Source organism: Ascaphus truei, chromosome 4 (genome assembly GCF_040206685.1).
Source record: "Ascaphus truei isolate aAscTru1 chromosome 4, aAscTru1.hap1, whole genome shotgun sequence".
Classification (NCBI taxonomy): domain Eukaryota; kingdom Metazoa; phylum Chordata; class Amphibia; order Anura; family Ascaphidae; genus Ascaphus; species Ascaphus truei.
Window position 1 is genome coordinate 272408876 of NC_134486.1, and position 17155 is coordinate 272426030.

The 17155-nt window shown below is 40.1% G+C and overlaps 1 protein-coding gene across 1 annotated transcript in view; it reads left to right on the plus strand.

Moving 5' to 3' along the window:
- Positions 1–14909, plus strand: part of UFL1 (UFM1 specific ligase 1) — a 37484-nt gene extending 22575 nt beyond the window's left edge. The window contains exons 15-19 of the mRNA XM_075597492.1: positions 33–163; positions 2786–2866; positions 9005–9090; positions 11935–12115; positions 14349–14909. Of these exons, the coding sequence (XP_075453607.1) occupies positions 33–163; positions 2786–2866; positions 9005–9090; positions 11935–12115; positions 14349–14576 (707 nt within the window). The 3' untranslated portion in view covers positions 14577–14909. The remainder of the gene's footprint in view (positions 1–32; positions 164–2785; positions 2867–9004; positions 9091–11934; positions 12116–14348) is intronic.
- The last annotated feature ends 2246 nt before the right edge of the window (positions 14910–17155 follow it).

Consider the following 17155-nt stretch of genomic DNA (forward strand, 5'->3'; position numbering starts at 1 on the left):
TATATGTGAGGTAACATTTGTATATTTTCCAGATGAAACACAAAGCAACCTGGCCAAACACCTTCTGAAGACAGTATGCACAGATATTACTAATCTTATTTTCAATTTCCTGGCTGCTGATTTTATGATGGCTGTGGAAGATTATACTACCATTACCAGTGAGGTATGTGCACTTTATGCTATTATGATAATGATAAGAACACTACAGAGGTAATCATTTTTTTCCCCTCCACTTTAAACCTTTTTATTTGATAATCATAAAATGGTGACTGAATTGTTGAATAGATTTTCTCAAAACCTTTAGTTCTGCAAAACATTCCACTAGTTCAAAATGAAGTTGTTTTTCTCTTAAAAGTAGATTGATAGTTTTTACTTTCCTAACGACTAGTATCAAGAAAATTTATGGTTTACAGAAGCTCTGTAGCCTTCCACAGACCTTGTAAATTATTTAGATTAATGTTTTTGCTTGGCATTTATCAACACAGGACAGACAGAATTTACACCTACTGTACAGTATAGACAGGACAGTAGGGGCTATTTAATTATTATTATTATTATTACTTATATAAAGCTTCATGTTTTATATTGGAAAAAAAATAATACGTTTATTAAAAATGAATGTTTTGCTTTTATAAATCTGGCACTATTTTTTCTCCAGTTCTGCAATTGAAATATTTTGATACATATACTCCGGTGTGTTGATCTTACATATTCTACAAAAGATGTTTTTATTTTCAGTGTTGCTGTGCCAAGTGGGACCTTTTCTCAAGCTGTTCAATTATTAATTGGCGTTCCCTTTTCACTAGCATTTTTGGCACTCTGAGGGCTGCCCCATTACATAGAATTGCACAAACTGCCCAGTTTATGGTGGTTGCCCAGGGATGCAGTGACATACACCATGTCAATGTTTTCAATTAACATTTGCTAAAATAAACACATGTAGATTCACAGTTATCTGGGCAAGCTTGAAGCTCTTTCTCATCGCTCAGGTGAGACTGAAACTCTGGTGGAGTGGGAGACTAGTGCAACTTTTTCCCACGCGAGTGGAATATAATGTGTTGGCAAAGTGTGTCTTCTATGGTGGGTTAATTTCAAGTCACAGTAGACTCCATGATTCAAAATGGTCAGATGAAAGAAACACCTTCTAGAACATTGTATTTTTGTTCAAATGAATCAGAGTGGAATCTTTGTAGGTGTGTGTTGCCCATGTTTTAGTTTCTGTGTAATTCATTTTCTTTTGCTTACCCACCAGCTTCAGTTTATTATATCAGATGCCTTGTTTAAAATGGTCAGTTAATTCCAGTGGTAAAGCAGGGAAGTTGGGTATCACAATCATTTGAGTCTTCAGACTGGATCATGTTATTACAATGTCCGAGGGGTTTGATTCAGTAAAGAAAACACAAGAGCAAGGCCAACTATCACGTTTTCCATTTTAGGGAGTTTATCAATATTCCCAAGAAAGGATTCAAATGTAAAAGATCGGATAAATAAATCAAATAAAAAGCATTGAAGGCTGTAAGTTCGATTTGAACTCTCCTTTTTGTCAGATAATGAATTCTTGAACGAGTTTGATAAAGTGATTGAAAATGGAATCGTGTAGAGAAGAAGATAAAATCCAATCACTCGCTCAACAATTATTTGGTTGAAGATTGGCTGGAGCAGATTTAGAAATTTGATTTGTTAAGTGTAGAGGTTCCAAGAAAAAAAGACTTGCGTAGAGACAGAATCCTGAAATTGCAAATATATATTGGTATAACAGAGGTGCTCATGTGCTGAAGATTCACCTGCAATTGCCAATAAACTATGTGCGAGCAATATAAATTGAATTGCAACAATACAAAACTAGAATATATTTCTAGAGCTATATAATACATTTCAGAGCTTTTTGAAAGAAATTGCAGTGCCTTCAGTTTTCATTTATTTTCAAATGTTTAGATATCTAATTTTGGCAGAAGATCTGGGTCTGTCTAATTTAAATACTCTGAGAAATTGCAATTGACAGATATTATACTGATAGGAAATGCCTCCAAAATTAGTTATGACGTCGCGTAGCGATATTGGCTTTTGTATGATATTAATAGAAACCAGGTGTATAGGTTTTAGTGAATCTATATAATGACATACATGAATCAGTATAAATATACATATAACTACTTGCACAGTGTGAAAAAGTTTATCTGGGCGTTTTGAGCGCAAAGGGCTGCAACAGAGGAAAAACTATGTATGGAAGAGAACAGTGTTCTTATATGTAACACCGTTTTTTCCTCTGTTTCAGCCCTTTGCGCCCAAAACGCCCAGATAAACTTTTTCGCTAGTCTTGTGAGGGGACCAGGAAATCCCCTGATCTGGACTGTGGCTGCAGGACTTACGTTTTGGAACTTACTACTGTTTTAACTATTGTTTTAATTACTGGTATTATTATTTTAGGTTCTTCTATTTGTTTACTATGTCTTTTAAATTTTTATTCTCAGAAGTGGTTTTATCGTGTTTTATTCATTTGTATACCCATTATTTGTTAAGGTGTTTAGCGCTTCCTTCCATCACTTTTCTTGCACACTGTACTTTAACTTTGCGTAAATCTGAGTACATTTTCGTGTGTGTGTGTGTGTGTGTGTGTGTAAATCTTCAATTTATTTAAACATTTTACAGCGGTGTTAAAATATTTGCAAACAAGCATTACTATTTTCTAAAACCATTTTCCATAGGTTTAACAGAAATATACTGGTTGACTTCGTAAAATAGTTATACAGCATTAAAGTTGAGTATACTGTACTTTGTTTTCCAGGTTAGAAAAAAAATTCTAGGAAAACTTCAAGAGGAAGCCAAAGGCCCTTTAACCAAGCTTCATAGTTCTCTGTCTGGAAAGGTAAGTACTGTACTTTTCCAGTTAGCCTATTGCAGCTATGCTTTCAGACACTTCTAACTTTTGTTTGTTCTGAGACATGGCAACATGTCACATAATGGAAAACGGCTCCTCCTATACAGTAGCTGGGGATAGGACAGAATCATTGGCTCAGGCATCAGTTATTCCAAGGCTTGTCATTCTGTCCTATCTACTAAGAGAAGGGATCCTTTTACCTAACTCTCACCACCTTTTATCATTTTATTTTGATTAAGATGCATTCTGATTACCTACTCCAGACAAAGCATTGATCGAAGTTTCTCCAGCCCGTGTTGGACTATGGGATCTGTGGGTTGAGACCGGTGGGGGAGTATTCTATATTTTACACTGTACCATCAGCTCGGGAGGAGTTGGAGAGGTGGTGTGAAGCTTGGAAGACACATTGTTGCCACTAGCACAGGGGAGCTGGCTAGGAACTTCCTGGAGAAGCATGCAAGTCTCTTGGGTGTGGTTTTCCGACCAGCCTTCTCAGAAAACTATCTGAGATAGCATGGCTCAATCTGAGTCTGTTCTACTGCCTTTGCATGACAGATTAGATCTCAAGATGGTGAAATGATAGTTACACATTTGGCACTTCAAATTGGAAAGCCTTGAGGTTGATCATTGCAGCACTAGAGCCTGGGGACTATCTAGCCCCCCTAGATCTAAAAGATCTGTATCTGCAAATCCGAATCAAGGAAAGCCATTGGAAGTACCTAAGATTTTGTGTGGCATAAAACCACTTTCTATTTATGACCTTTCCATTTGGACCTTGACAAAAGTTATATCAGTTGTAGCAGCACACCTTAGAAAGAAGGGAGTATTTGTAATCCCTTATCTGGACGACATCATAATTAAAGATCGTTCGCGAAGCGTGGCGTTGGTACATTCAAATCTGCCACTGGCAAAGGGTCAGATGGTTGGGCTCGCAGATAAATGTAAAATAAAGCAATCTCTATCACTCCTGGGTGTTAATCTTTTTAGAATTGCTTATCAATACTCAGGAAGGAGTAGCGTGTCTTCTAGAAGAAAATATTATGCAAATGGTCAAGATGACGAAATAATTAATAATAGTCTTTGGCAATTGTAGAAGAATTTATGCGGCTCATTGGAAGTTTCAGTGCGGCAGCAGAAGTTGTGGCTTGGGGTGGTTTTATCTAAAACCGCTACAAAATATTTATTTCGCTTTCTGGAACGCAAAAGCACAAAGCAAGTTACAATTATATTCTTTAAAACGAAAGAGCGTCTGCATTGCTGGTTCAAACCAAAGTACTATGACAAAGGAAATTGTTAGAAGCAAGTGACGTGGGATGCCAGACTGCGGGGGTGGGGATCTTATTACCGCAATCATTTTGCTCAAGACAAATGAAGAGGACAAAACCAGGAACCGATAAACTTTCCGATAAGACACACTAACATTAAAAACATTAACACACTAAAGGCAGCAAAAATATACAGGAACTGTGACTGACAAATAATGAAAAAAGATTATGCTGAAAAATGAACAAATAACAAAAAATGTATCAAAAAGTATAATAATAAACCTAACAATTATATAAAGTGATACAAATAAGCTAAATGGTACAAATACCCCCTAAAGACCCTAGCTGCAGAGCAAATAGCTGGACTCAGGGCAAGGGAAAAAAAATAAACATGAATAAGCCTATATACACAATAGTGTACATAAGAACAAAAATAATTATAATATCTTAAACCAAGGGGGAGGCACAGGGGAGAATAAGATAACAAATACTCAAACCCTGAACAGCAATAACCAGAAAAATAAAGAGAAAAATATATAATAAACAAATCAGGGAGCATGAATGCAAAAGATGCCTGTGGATTATACAAAAAAGCAGGCAGGACACATGGCTATAAAATGCAAGTGAGAGCCAGTGCCCTATGCTGAATCAGGCAAACATATGTGTAAATCCCACAAAAGGGGAAGACTCTAGGCAGCAGAGAAAGTGATACTCAGCATATGTAGGAATAAATCATGCAGTCCCCAGGAATAGCACCATGATATTCAAGTTACGCTGACAAAATCATAAGTAGCTGCCGATGGTGAACACTCTACGCGTTTCGCCCATGGGGGGCTTCATCCCGGAGTGGTAAAAGAGTAGTGGAGGTGTGCTAGGCTTTATACTGTGTCCAATACATGTCGGCGTCGCCTTCTCATATCCGCAACCAATAGCGGAGACGTAACTGGAGTGCGGCGTCATCTACACAGATGCCCGAGGTGAAGCAGGCAATGCCGATGCGTCCAGGAAAGGGAAATCCCAGCTGACAGCATGATTACTCTGGTGCACAAGCGCATATACTACAGACTGTAGCATCTTAGTACAAGAGTCTTGATGACGTCATCAGGACATTGGAAACAGACAGAGTCAGCATTCATTAAGTTCTTATCTGCATAATGAAATATAAAAAATAGAAGCACACAAATATTAGACATGAATGAGGTGATATGCCTTACGAAATATAAGGCAAAAATTGTAAGGAAGCAGCTACAAAAAACATATCAATATGAGCATCAAAATAATAACTAATGATTAAAAAAATAAATAGTAGAACAGAAGAGGGAAAGTAAAGTATAAATAAAGGGAGCAGAGAGAATAAAGAAGAGTATGCCATAATAATAGTAAAAGTAGATATTTGTAAGTCCTACAACCTCGCTAAGCAATATAGTCAGAATAAATGATACAGATGAAAAAGACAAAGTGAAGTTATAAGAACATGGCAAAGCCAAGGAAATCATTCATTCCCTTGGGCTGCATGGTACTTAGAAGAACAATCCATCTGCATTCTTTTTTGAGAAGGGATTTTTCCAAGTCCCCTCCTCTAATACCCAGGGACACTTTATCAAAGGCAAATGCTGAAATGTACGTACTGTCTGCAGCATGACATTGTAAGAAATGCCTTGCTACAGAAGTGATTTTCTTGAAAGCATCCAAATCCCGCTGAGCTGATCTAATGTTCCTTGAATGCTCTAAAATTCTGAACCTAAGTTCACGGGTCGTCATGCCTATATATTTTAATTTACAGGGACAAGTTAGACAATAAATGACACCTTTAGATTTGCAATTTAAAATATAGCCAATATTGTAAGTTTTAGTATGATCAATGTTGGTAAAGTTGTCAGTCTGTGTCATAAATTTACAAGCTGAGCAATTACTGCATTTGGAGAAACCTTTTCTTTTAATAGTAAGAAATGTCTCACTGGTATGAGGGGTATAATGACTGTGTACCAAACGGTCTTGTAAGTTAGGTGAACGTTTACTTGTCAAATTAACCTTATCGCCCAATGTGTCCTTGAGTTCTCCATCGGTACACAGGACGGGCCAATGCTTTTGGAGAATAGATTTACGTTCTCGCCATCTGTCATTGTAAGTTCCAATGAATCGAATTTTGGAATCAATGTTGTTCTTTTTAGGTTGTAACAATGTTGTACATTCATTCATTACACTGTTGATACCCCTGATGGATATTTTTTCTACTATATCCTCTAGATATAAATCTCTCCATCTCTACTGCCCTAATTTCAAAGCACTCCTCTGTAGAACAATTGCGTTTTAATCTAATAAATTCGCTACGAGGAATGCCCTGAATTTGATGCCCGCTGGTGGAAGCTAGATGCGTGTAAAATAGAATTGGTAGATGTTGACTTCCTAAAAATATCAGTCCCCACATTTCCACTAGCGTCAATAAAGATTTTAAGGTCTAGAAAATCTATCGATGTGGGACTAAATTTGCAGGTAAGTTGAATGTTATGTTCGTTGTGGTTGAGTACATCGACGAAACTCCTAAACTCAACGGCAGAACCCAGCCAGAGGATAAGAATGTCGTCGATGTATTTCAGCCACAACAGAACATGCGAGGTCAGATGAACATATATATATATATAAAAAAAAACCTCCACAACAAAGCATATAGCAATATATATATTTATATATATATATATATATATATATATATATATATATATATATATATATATATATATATATATATATAAATTGCTATATGCTTTGTTGTGGAGGTTTTTTGTCACTTTTTTTACCCACCATAACTTAACTGAGTATATATACATACGCACGCACGCACACACATATATATACAGTTTGGTCCGGAAATAATTGGACACTGATACAAGTTTAGTTATTTCGGCTGTGTACCAAAATAAATTCAAGTTACCGTTAAATAATGAATATGGACTTAAAGTGCAGTCTATCAGCTTTAATTTCAGGGTATTTACATCCAAATTGGAGGAAGGCTTTAGGAATTACATCTCTTTAATATGTAGCCCCCTCTTTTTCAAGGGACCAAAAGTAATTGGACAATTGACTCAAAAGCTGTTTCATGGACAGGTGTGGGTTATTCCTTTGTTATTTCATCATCAATTAAGCAGGTAAAAGGTCTGAAGTTGATTCCAGGTGTGGCATTCGCATTTGGAAGCTGTTGCTGTGAACCCAAAACATGCGGTCAAAGGAGCTCTCAATGCAAGTGAAACAGGGCATCCTTAGGCTGCAAAAAAATAAAAAGAAAATCCATCAGAGAGATAGCAGGAACATTAGGAGTGGCCAAATCAACAGTTTGGTACATTCTGAGGAAAAAAGAATGCACTGGTGAGCTCTGCAACACAAAAAGGCCTGGACATCCACGGAAGACAACAGTGGTGGATTATCGTAGAATCCTTTCCATGGTAATGAAAAACCACTTCACAACATCCAGCCAAGTGAAGAACACTCTCCAGGATGTAGGCATATCATTATCCAAGTTTACCATAAAGAGAAGACTTCACGAGAGCAAATACAGAGGGTTCACCACAAGGTGCAAACCATTCATAAGCCTCAAGAATAGAAAGGCCAGATTAGACTTTGCCAAACAAGATCTAAACATAGCCAGCCCAGTTCTGGAACAGCATTCTTTGGACAGATGAAACTAAAATCAACTTGTACCAGAACGATGCAAGAAAAAAGTATGGAGAAGGCTTGGAACAGCTCGTGATCCGAAGCATACCACATCATCTATAAAACACGATGGAGGCAGTGTGATGGCATGGGCATGCATGGCTTACAATGGCACTTGGTCACTAGTGTTTATTGATGATGTGACAGAAGACAGAAGCAGCCGGATGAATTCTGAAGTGTATAGGGATATATTGTCTGCTCAGATTCAGCCAAATTCAGCAAAGTTGATTGGATGGTGCTTCACTTTACAGATGGACAATGACCTAAAACATACTGCGAAAGCAACCCAGGAGTTTTTTAAGGCAAAGAAGTGGAATATTCTGCAATGGCCAAGTCAATCACCTGATCTGAACCCGATCGAGCATGCATTTCACTTGCTGAAGACAAAACTTAAGGCAAAAAGACCCACGAACAAACAACAACTGAAGACAGCTGCAGTAAAGGCCTGGCAAAGCATCACAAAGGAGGAAACCCAGCGTTTGGTGATCTCCATGCGTTCCAGACTTCAAGCACTCATTACCTGCAAAGGATTCTTGACAAAGTATTAAAAATGAACATTTTATTTATGATTGTGTTAATTTGTCCAATTACATTTGAGCCCCTGAAATAAGGGGACTGTGTATGAAAATGGTTGCAATTCCTAAACGTTTTATACAATATTTTTGTTCAACCCCTTAAATTAAAGCTGAAAGTCTGCACTTCTATTGCATCTCGGTTGTTTCATTTCAAATCCATTGTGGTGGCGTACAGAGCCAAAATCATGACAATTGTGTCTGTCCAATTATTTCCGGACCTAACTGTACAGTGTGTGTGTGTGTGTATAAAAATATTTGTTGCTCATCATTTGGACAGCTAAAAAAAATGTGGGCTCAGTATGACAGCATAGGTTTCTTCTATGCTCAGATATAGAGGTCTGCAGCTCTATGTTGAAGCCATAATAATTTTAATTGACCCCTTTTTGGTTTTGGTTTGTTCATGATTATCACAAGGTTCATAAAAGATCAGAGAACAGATCAACATTTATGTGTGATCCTGTTTTGTACTGAAGAGTTGTATTTCACACTGTTTCAAATAATTCCCAGAACATAAACTACTGTAAAGCTAATACTATTCTTTTTTTTATTTTTATTTTTATTCACCCCCCCCCCCCCAGAGTATAGAAGAATTTATTTTGTATTTGGATTCAGCCGCAGATGCATGTGGCATGTTGCTGAAAAAAGGAGACAAAAAGAAAGAAAGGTAAGGTTTTTCTTTGCACTCTTATTTACCTTACAATCTGGCACTTTGGCTCCAACTCCTCAAGGTTCGATGCAGGTTATCACATTCCAATCTGTTGTAATTGTTATTCAGTTACTGGTAGCTCTTGGGTGCGATACCCCGCATCACGGCTTGCTGAATACCAGCCTACGTATTTCATTATTTTTTTTCTGATGAGTTTTCATTCAGAACTTCACCAGAAGTAGAATCAGTCAAACATTATGAAACCTTTGAAAAAGTGCATGACGCGAAACGTGTGGGAAGTTGGAGCGTGCTGACCTTACGACGCTCGCTGCTTGCAGTCTGGGGGAGGTGGCTGTATGAGCGGGCTGATAAAAATCGCCTAAGGTTTTGCAACTCTGTTATTGATTGCCTAAATCAATTCTAGCGTAGCTAGCTTCAGGAGGCTATAATTTGATACGGACACTGATCCGTGCCTCTAAATTTAAAAATAAGATTTTGTGTGCCTATTGTTACTATTTTGTGAATCTAATTACGTTACAGTGAAACCCTGTAATCTGACTCATCGCCTCGTCCCATTGGCTGGATAATGGCTAATTCACTAGCTTACTAACTTTGACGATGAGTACCAGGACGAGCTAAAATAGCTGATTCTTTTATTTTACATGCTATCTACTAGAGTGAATGATCTACTATGTTTTTTTGAGAAGTAGGGGAGTATGCACACAATATACTGTACTAATTACCTAATTATATGAGGTTGAGTGTAAGGGCTGCAGTCATTTTGCATAGCACAAGCATTTGATTAGTCCCTCTCACTATCTACTGTATTATCACACCAGCTCAAAAACCTAAACCAACACACTATGCGATCTCCCCTAGCTCATTAAGCATTAATTTCTCAGCCACTGGATTGTGCCAGTAGCTTAGTAACCATTGAGCGTCCTGATTTTATACTAAGCAAGCATGCACACTGCGTGCTACCACTACTCAAGTAAAACTTATATCCCAGTCCACATTCTAAACTTAGAATTACCTGTTTGGGACCACTTAGTTCTCCAGTCTGATTTATAGGTCTGGGGTCTACCGTTTGCCAATACATCTAGTGATTCTGTTTTTCTGTAGTAGATGAGGTGGTTATAAAGACAGATAATATCCAACAGTATACTAAGTGTACATAATTGGGAATACAGCTGTCAGCAGGCATTACTAGTCCAACTGCAACCCAGTCCACTCCTACCCCTCAATATTAACAGGGGGGATTTTTAGTGCTCCAGTTCTTATCTCTAGATATGGAGTCTTATCAATTGTCACTAGAGTTTGTTGAAGATTTATTTATCTAGTATATCATCTGGTAAGGGTAAAAGCTATATAACAATACCCTGTCAAGTGGACATAATAGGGAACCTAATCAATTAACAGTTATTATCTTGTTACTTTTATGTATATAGATAACCGATTGCCCATAGACTTCACTTTACCAATCTGGTATATTTTTTATACTATTATTAATTAAAAGGATTTTAATTTTCACTCATTTTACAAATGACACCCTGAGTGCAGTCTACATGGAATCTTTCCTTCCTTTTGCCGTTAATCCCTATAGCACCATGTCTATATTAATTCATATATTAATTTAAGCTGAAGCGAGAGTTCTATCCACTTCTTCCCCCCTTCCTATTTTTAGTTTGACATAACACCACACCGAGCTAGGCTTCAGATTATCATAAAATACAAAATATAAGAAGAACAGTTTGCCAATTAACATTACTTCTTCTTCCAAACCTGCTGATTTTCCCGTAGTGTTTTTATCCTTAATTAACATTCACATTTTGTTGTTTTGTGACATGAGCGACTAAGGGGCCTATTCATTAAATTTAGAGTGGTGTTTCCATCTGAAAATGCATATTTTAACAATGAAACCTATCTTGCAGTATTCATTAAAAAGTTCTTGCATGTCAAACCATAGAAGTCATTTTAGGTCAGAATTTGGTTGTGGCTATGGAATTTGGTGTGCTAGGCACATGAATATCTCATTTTGTGAGATTTCTTCATGTGTATTCGATAATCTGCAGGAGCGGACGGAAATACTAAAACAGAGATCTCGTTTTCTACAGGCAGTCAAGATTGGTGATTGTATTGGGGAACTTATTATAGTGATATCACGCTTTCCTTATACAGTACCTCCAAAGTACTTAAAAAACGCAATCCTGTCTTACCCCCCACCTCCTTAGAATTGGAACCGCGGGTCCTCCAGAGTGGAACACCCCTTTTTCAGATCTGGCGACCACCGTGATTCCACAGATGCAGACCTCAATATTTTTAAATTAAAATCCGATTTGAATAAATATCTGAAGACGGATTGGGTAGTAATACATTTGTGCAAATGCTTCGGGGATTTTACTAAATTAGGATCTGTGATTGTGAGGGAAAGGAGATGGTGTGTGGGACTGGGCTGGTGGCTGGATTATTGTGTGGGTAGGGCAGGATTTTTATGCATTGAAATCTGTTTGCAAATTTTGAGTGATGGGGTGGGGGGTGGGTAAAGCAAATGTGCCTTGAGACTGATCCGTGAAAATCAGTAGGTTAATGGAGCTTGCAAATACATGGATTTGAATCTCAGCAAAAAATTCACCCATCAGTACACACCAGTATTACTTCCTAGTTTTTAAAGGGGATTTAAATGGCTGTCCAGTAGGAAGCTGCTATTGGCCAGAGATCTAGCAGCCATTTTGTTTCTCTTCAAAGGAGATTTAAACCTGGCAAATTCACCAGGTCACAGGGAACCAAAACAGAATCCGGATGATTTTTGCATGGCAAAACTATGAGTCTAATGCAATTGCCTCATTTTTTGTGTACTTTTAGGCAAGTGGTGTTCCAGCATCGACAAGCTCTTATAGAGCAATTGAAAGTTACAGAAGACGCAGCCCTAGTACTACACCTGACGGTCGTTTTGCTGTTTCAGTTGTCTACACATTGTATGCTTCATGCCCCAGGAAGATGCGTTCCACAAATTATTGCTTTCCTCAACAAAAAGATCCCTGAGGTATTGTGCTTAACAATATCATCTACAATACATAACTATACAACGAGACATGAGAACATAGTAGTGCAGCGATTTTAAGATGTTTGTAGTTACTCAAAGTAAATGACACTTTTTGAAGTGAAACTTCTTTAGTGGCACCTCTGATGGGATAAAACTGGATGGATGTGGGTGAAATGTGAAACGGAAGTGACGTCACGTAATGGACGCCGCTCCGCTCACACCGCCCCTGTCACGTTGCGGCGGCGGCGCCGCTCCTAATCGCTCCTAATCACCCCCCACACCCCTCCCGAGCCCCACACCGTGACATATGCGGCGGCGATAGCCGCCGCTCCTAACGACTGCTGCCATGCCGCGCAGCCTCTCTCCTCCCTACCTCCGCTTTCCTTTGTCCCGCTGACTGAGCGCCGCCGGGGTCGGAGGAGGAGAGGAGCCCAGGGATCATGGAGGGTAACCGGGAGGAAGCAGAGCGGTGTGTGCGGATCGGGCGGGCAGCGCTGGAGGCCGGAGATTGGAAGAGAGAGCCCGGCGCTTCCTGAGTGTGAGGGCATTTGTGGGTGAAGGGGGAGGGAGCTGCTTACCTTACGGCAGACCGCAGCAGCTCCCTCCCGCAGCCCGAGCCGAGGGGAGGGGGGGAGGAAGGGGAAGAGTAGCGTGTCCCGGGTCCCTTCGCTCAAGCCACGCCCTCCCGCTGACTGAGGGAGCGGGGCCTGATTAGCCTCACCGAGCAGAGCAAGAGGAGGCCGGCGTTCTGCTCTGCCGCCGTGATCTGATGTGCAGGGGTGAGGGGAGGTGATGTGAGGTGAGGTGGTGCAGGGGGGGAATGTAAGGTGCAGGGGGGGGTGATGTAAGGTGCAGGGGGGGATGTGTGATGTGCAGGGGGGGATGTGTGATGTGCAGGGGGGGATGTGTGATGTGCAGGGGGGATGTGTGATGTGCAAGGGGATATATAAGGTGAAGGAGGGTGATGTGGAGGAGGGGTGATGTGGAGGAGGGGTGATGTGGAGGGGGGTGATGTGGAGGGGGGTGATGTGCAGGGGGATATGCAAGGTGCAGGAGGGGTGATGTGCAGGAGGGGTGATGTGCAAGGGGATATGTAAGGTCACACGCACAGTCACACGCCCGCGCACACTCGGTCACACGCCCGCGCACACTCGGTCACACGCGCGCACACTCGGTCACACACGCGCACACTCGGTCACACGCGCGCACACTCGGTCACACGCGCGCACACTCGGTCACACGCGCGCACTCTCGGTCACACGCGCGCACTCTCGGTCACACACGCGCGCACACTCGGTCACACGCGAACAATCAGTGCAAATAGCTAATTCAGGGGATGTGTGCCGAGCACGCGCATTCTGTCAAATTTATTTGCGTTTTGTCAATGAACTTGTATTTTGATTTTTAATTAAAACATCACGAACACAAATACAATTTCTGTGACAAAAGTCAAAGAAGTTTCACTTACTAAGCGCGTGCACAGCACACACAGCTTTTTTTTTTTTTTATGAATTACAGGTGATACCCATTGCATATTTTGTGGGAAGCTGACTCTTCGAATGATTATTTTCAAAGTTCTTTTTGTTTTTCGCACTGGCAGGGTTTAAAAGCAAAGGACATTCTGTTATTTATATTATTGTTACAGCTTTTATCCCACACCTCTGTACTGGAATAAAACCTTCAGTTTTTAACTTGGGATGTAATGATTGTTACAAAGACACAAGAATCCTTTACTATTTGATAAATATTTGAAACCAAGCCCCAACTTAGTTCTAGCACATGTGATTTTTACCAAGTACTTTTATTATTATTGAGTTACAAATATTAAAAAGTAACATATGACAATATATGGACAATGATTTTGTTTCAGGTGGTGTTGGGGGTGTGAGGGGTTGAAATACCTTCACGTACACCTTACAATAAGTTTGTTTGTAATTCATGGCTTCAACAGAGAACTACAAGACTTTGAGTATTTTATTGTACTGATGTTTGTTTTTTAGTGTATTTGTAATTATCAGTAGAGGATGGGTTTGTCCAACTAAAGAGAGATATGAGTGTGCTCAGTGGGAGGAATTGGTGCATTCAGCTTCAACTTATCGGTGCAGCAGTCACAAATAGATATTGTTTTGCATTTTATTTTTATAAATGTTTTGAACGTTAAGAGGAGTAACACTTGTGTTTTGATTTTACAGTTCCTTGTGATTAATGTATTCATGCCTTTCTCTCATGTCAGGATCAGCATAGCCTTCTGATCAACTTCCAGGGTCTTGTGGTGAAACAGTTGATGGGGCTGACAAAAAAGACGGAGGATTCAGATGTTGAACATTGTCAAACATTGGAAGAACCTGCAGTGGAGATGGAGAAAGGGCCTGATACTATTAGAAAGGAGCTTCACGAGCTGTCAGCCACTATCAAGGATCTTGTTCTCCGACCCAGAAAGCCCTCTGTAACAGAGGAGTAATCTTTATACGTTTTGCTAATGACTCTCACGTGCTCAGACAGTTTTATTTTCGTAAATTCAGAAAATCACATACATTTTTTTTTTCTTTACAACTCAGTAGATATAATTAAAAGTAAACATTCAAGCTAAGAGTCAGAATGCCTTTGTAAAATGGGGAAATTACGCTATTTTAAAAATGGTCAGAAGCCTACATTTGTTAATCCAAGTTACAATTTCAAAATCAAGTAGTACAACTGCACCATTAATCAGTACAGTAATGCTGGGCATACATGGAGGGGTCTGTGTTTGTAATTGTACTGTGCATCCTAAAATAAACAAAGTTCATGTGTTTTATTTTTTTTGCCTTTTTGTTTTAAAATTCTTCAACGTGTTTTTCATTTCATCCCAGTTTGAAAATGGAATAATACTGTAACATGTTCTATTGATACATAATGTTTTTATGCCACATTGTGTGCACACATTGATCATCTTTATTTTATAACAATAACAAATGCGTTTTTGGGGGGGAGGGGGATTTTTTGTTTTGTTAGTGTTTTAGGCATTAGACAGACCGCCTTTTGAAATGCAGTATACACATGTTTAATAGCTTTTTCTGATAAACTAAACTGTTAAAGACAATTTACAGTTGTTTCATGCATTGCAAAATATTTTTTCTAAGAAATATTTTTCTTTTATACGGTAATGCAATATTGCACGTGCTTTGAGAGAAGACAGGCCAATAAACAAACTGCAGTTTGCCTCTTACTTTTGGTTCTATGTGTTCATACAGGGATTCTCTATCAGAGTTAACCAGCGGTTTCATATAAACGCATAATGTCAGACAGAAGTGTGAAGTCACACATCCACAAATTGGAATTCTCAAGTTTTGGGGTGTTTTTTTTTTTTTTTTTTGCCAATTTAGTGCAAATAGGTTCAGTTGGTTTTTGTGATGTAAATATTAAAATACAGTACCTGTTTTCTGGCGACGTGCGTAATCTTTATGTATTATTCTAACACAAATAAAATCAATGATCACTGATTGTCTTGAGAAAGACCTGTGCGAGTGCTGAAACATTGATATTGCATACTCGTTTGAACTTTATTGTTCTGTACCTTTATTATTTCAAGAGCAGACGGGTCATGGCACACAGTAGCTGTCTTAAGGCAGGGGTGCGGAAGTGGGGGGCGTGGGATTTTTTTTGTGGGGGCGCCGCGGTAGTTGCAGAGGCCCCGCACAGTTCCCTGAGGCATTTAAATTAAATGCCTGGGGATCGTGTGAGGTGTCTGTAAGGCCTCATCCAGGGTGGGAGAGTGCTTGCTGGCGTTCGAGCGCTGTGACGTCAGGCGCTGGGTGATTCCTGGCCAGCCAATTTCGCACTTGGGGTCGTGTCAGGGAGGGGGGCACGGCTATGATGTCATGGAGCTGGTTCACCCTTGGGTGAACCGCTCATGTGACGCGCCAGCGCGCGGCCAAATCAAATTGATGTCTCGCCAAGCAGCCGAGCGCCGTGTGCGCACAGCTTTGACACAAAAATTTACTTTTATTGTTGTGATCGAGCGTGTCCATCGCCATGGCAACCCAGTGTCAAATGACGCCGCGGGGGTCACTTGACGCCGGCAAACAAGGTAAGGGGGGGGGGGTGGGGGGGCACAGCTCCAAAAGTTTGTGCGCTCGTGTCTTAAGGAATAGCACCGCTCAGTAAATATGGGATAAAGAGGCCTAAACTCCTGGGGGCATCTCCCACCCCTCCCAACACACCTAGCCACCCTCTTTAGGAAAGTCAAACAACCCCAGGTCGTTTTTACTATTTGAATAAACGTTCTTAAGCTATACTGCTATTTCATATTGTATATTTGCTACAATACAGTGGAAGGTACCCATAAAGAATTAACCTAGTAACATACCAAGAAGAAATACAGATATAGCCAGACACTGTTCTTGGTGCCGTGTTCGCATACGACTGCCAGACCACATCACAGCCACGCTCAATTTGGCCCTGAGGATTAACTCAGCATTGGCTCCTGCTTCTGAATGGGACCCCCGCAGCAGTAATTATACCAAGCCTGACATGAGCCTGTAAGAGCTACGCAGAAAGAAGCAGTTCCTCTCTGTCTCCCCAGAGCAGCTCTTACAGCAATCCAATGTATATTTTAAAGGCTGCTTCTTTACAGGATTGATGTAGGGGTTCTCCCAAGCTGAACCCCATTAATGTCAGCTCTGGGCACCCCCTGCTACAAGATATATAAACCTCTGGGCTTGATTCCTATTGATAAACACAGAAAAAGGGTACCCTCGCTCAGCCAAAAGTGTAGTAGGGAATGGTGCCCCTCTGGGTCAAAGAAAGTACAATATACTGAGTAAAGAAAAGTAGACCTAGTTGTGGGCACTCTATCCCCTCTGCAGTTGCAGAGGTCCCGAGCTCTTCCCCCAGGCATTTAAATTAAATGCCAGGGGTTCTTGTCAGGACTGCAACAATAACATTTACCGGGATTCAGAAGCTGTGACGCATCTACATGGCAATGCAGTGTCAAATGATGCCCCGGGGTCATGTGACATCACAGGCATCAAATGATGCCGCGGGTCACGTGACCTGATGTCA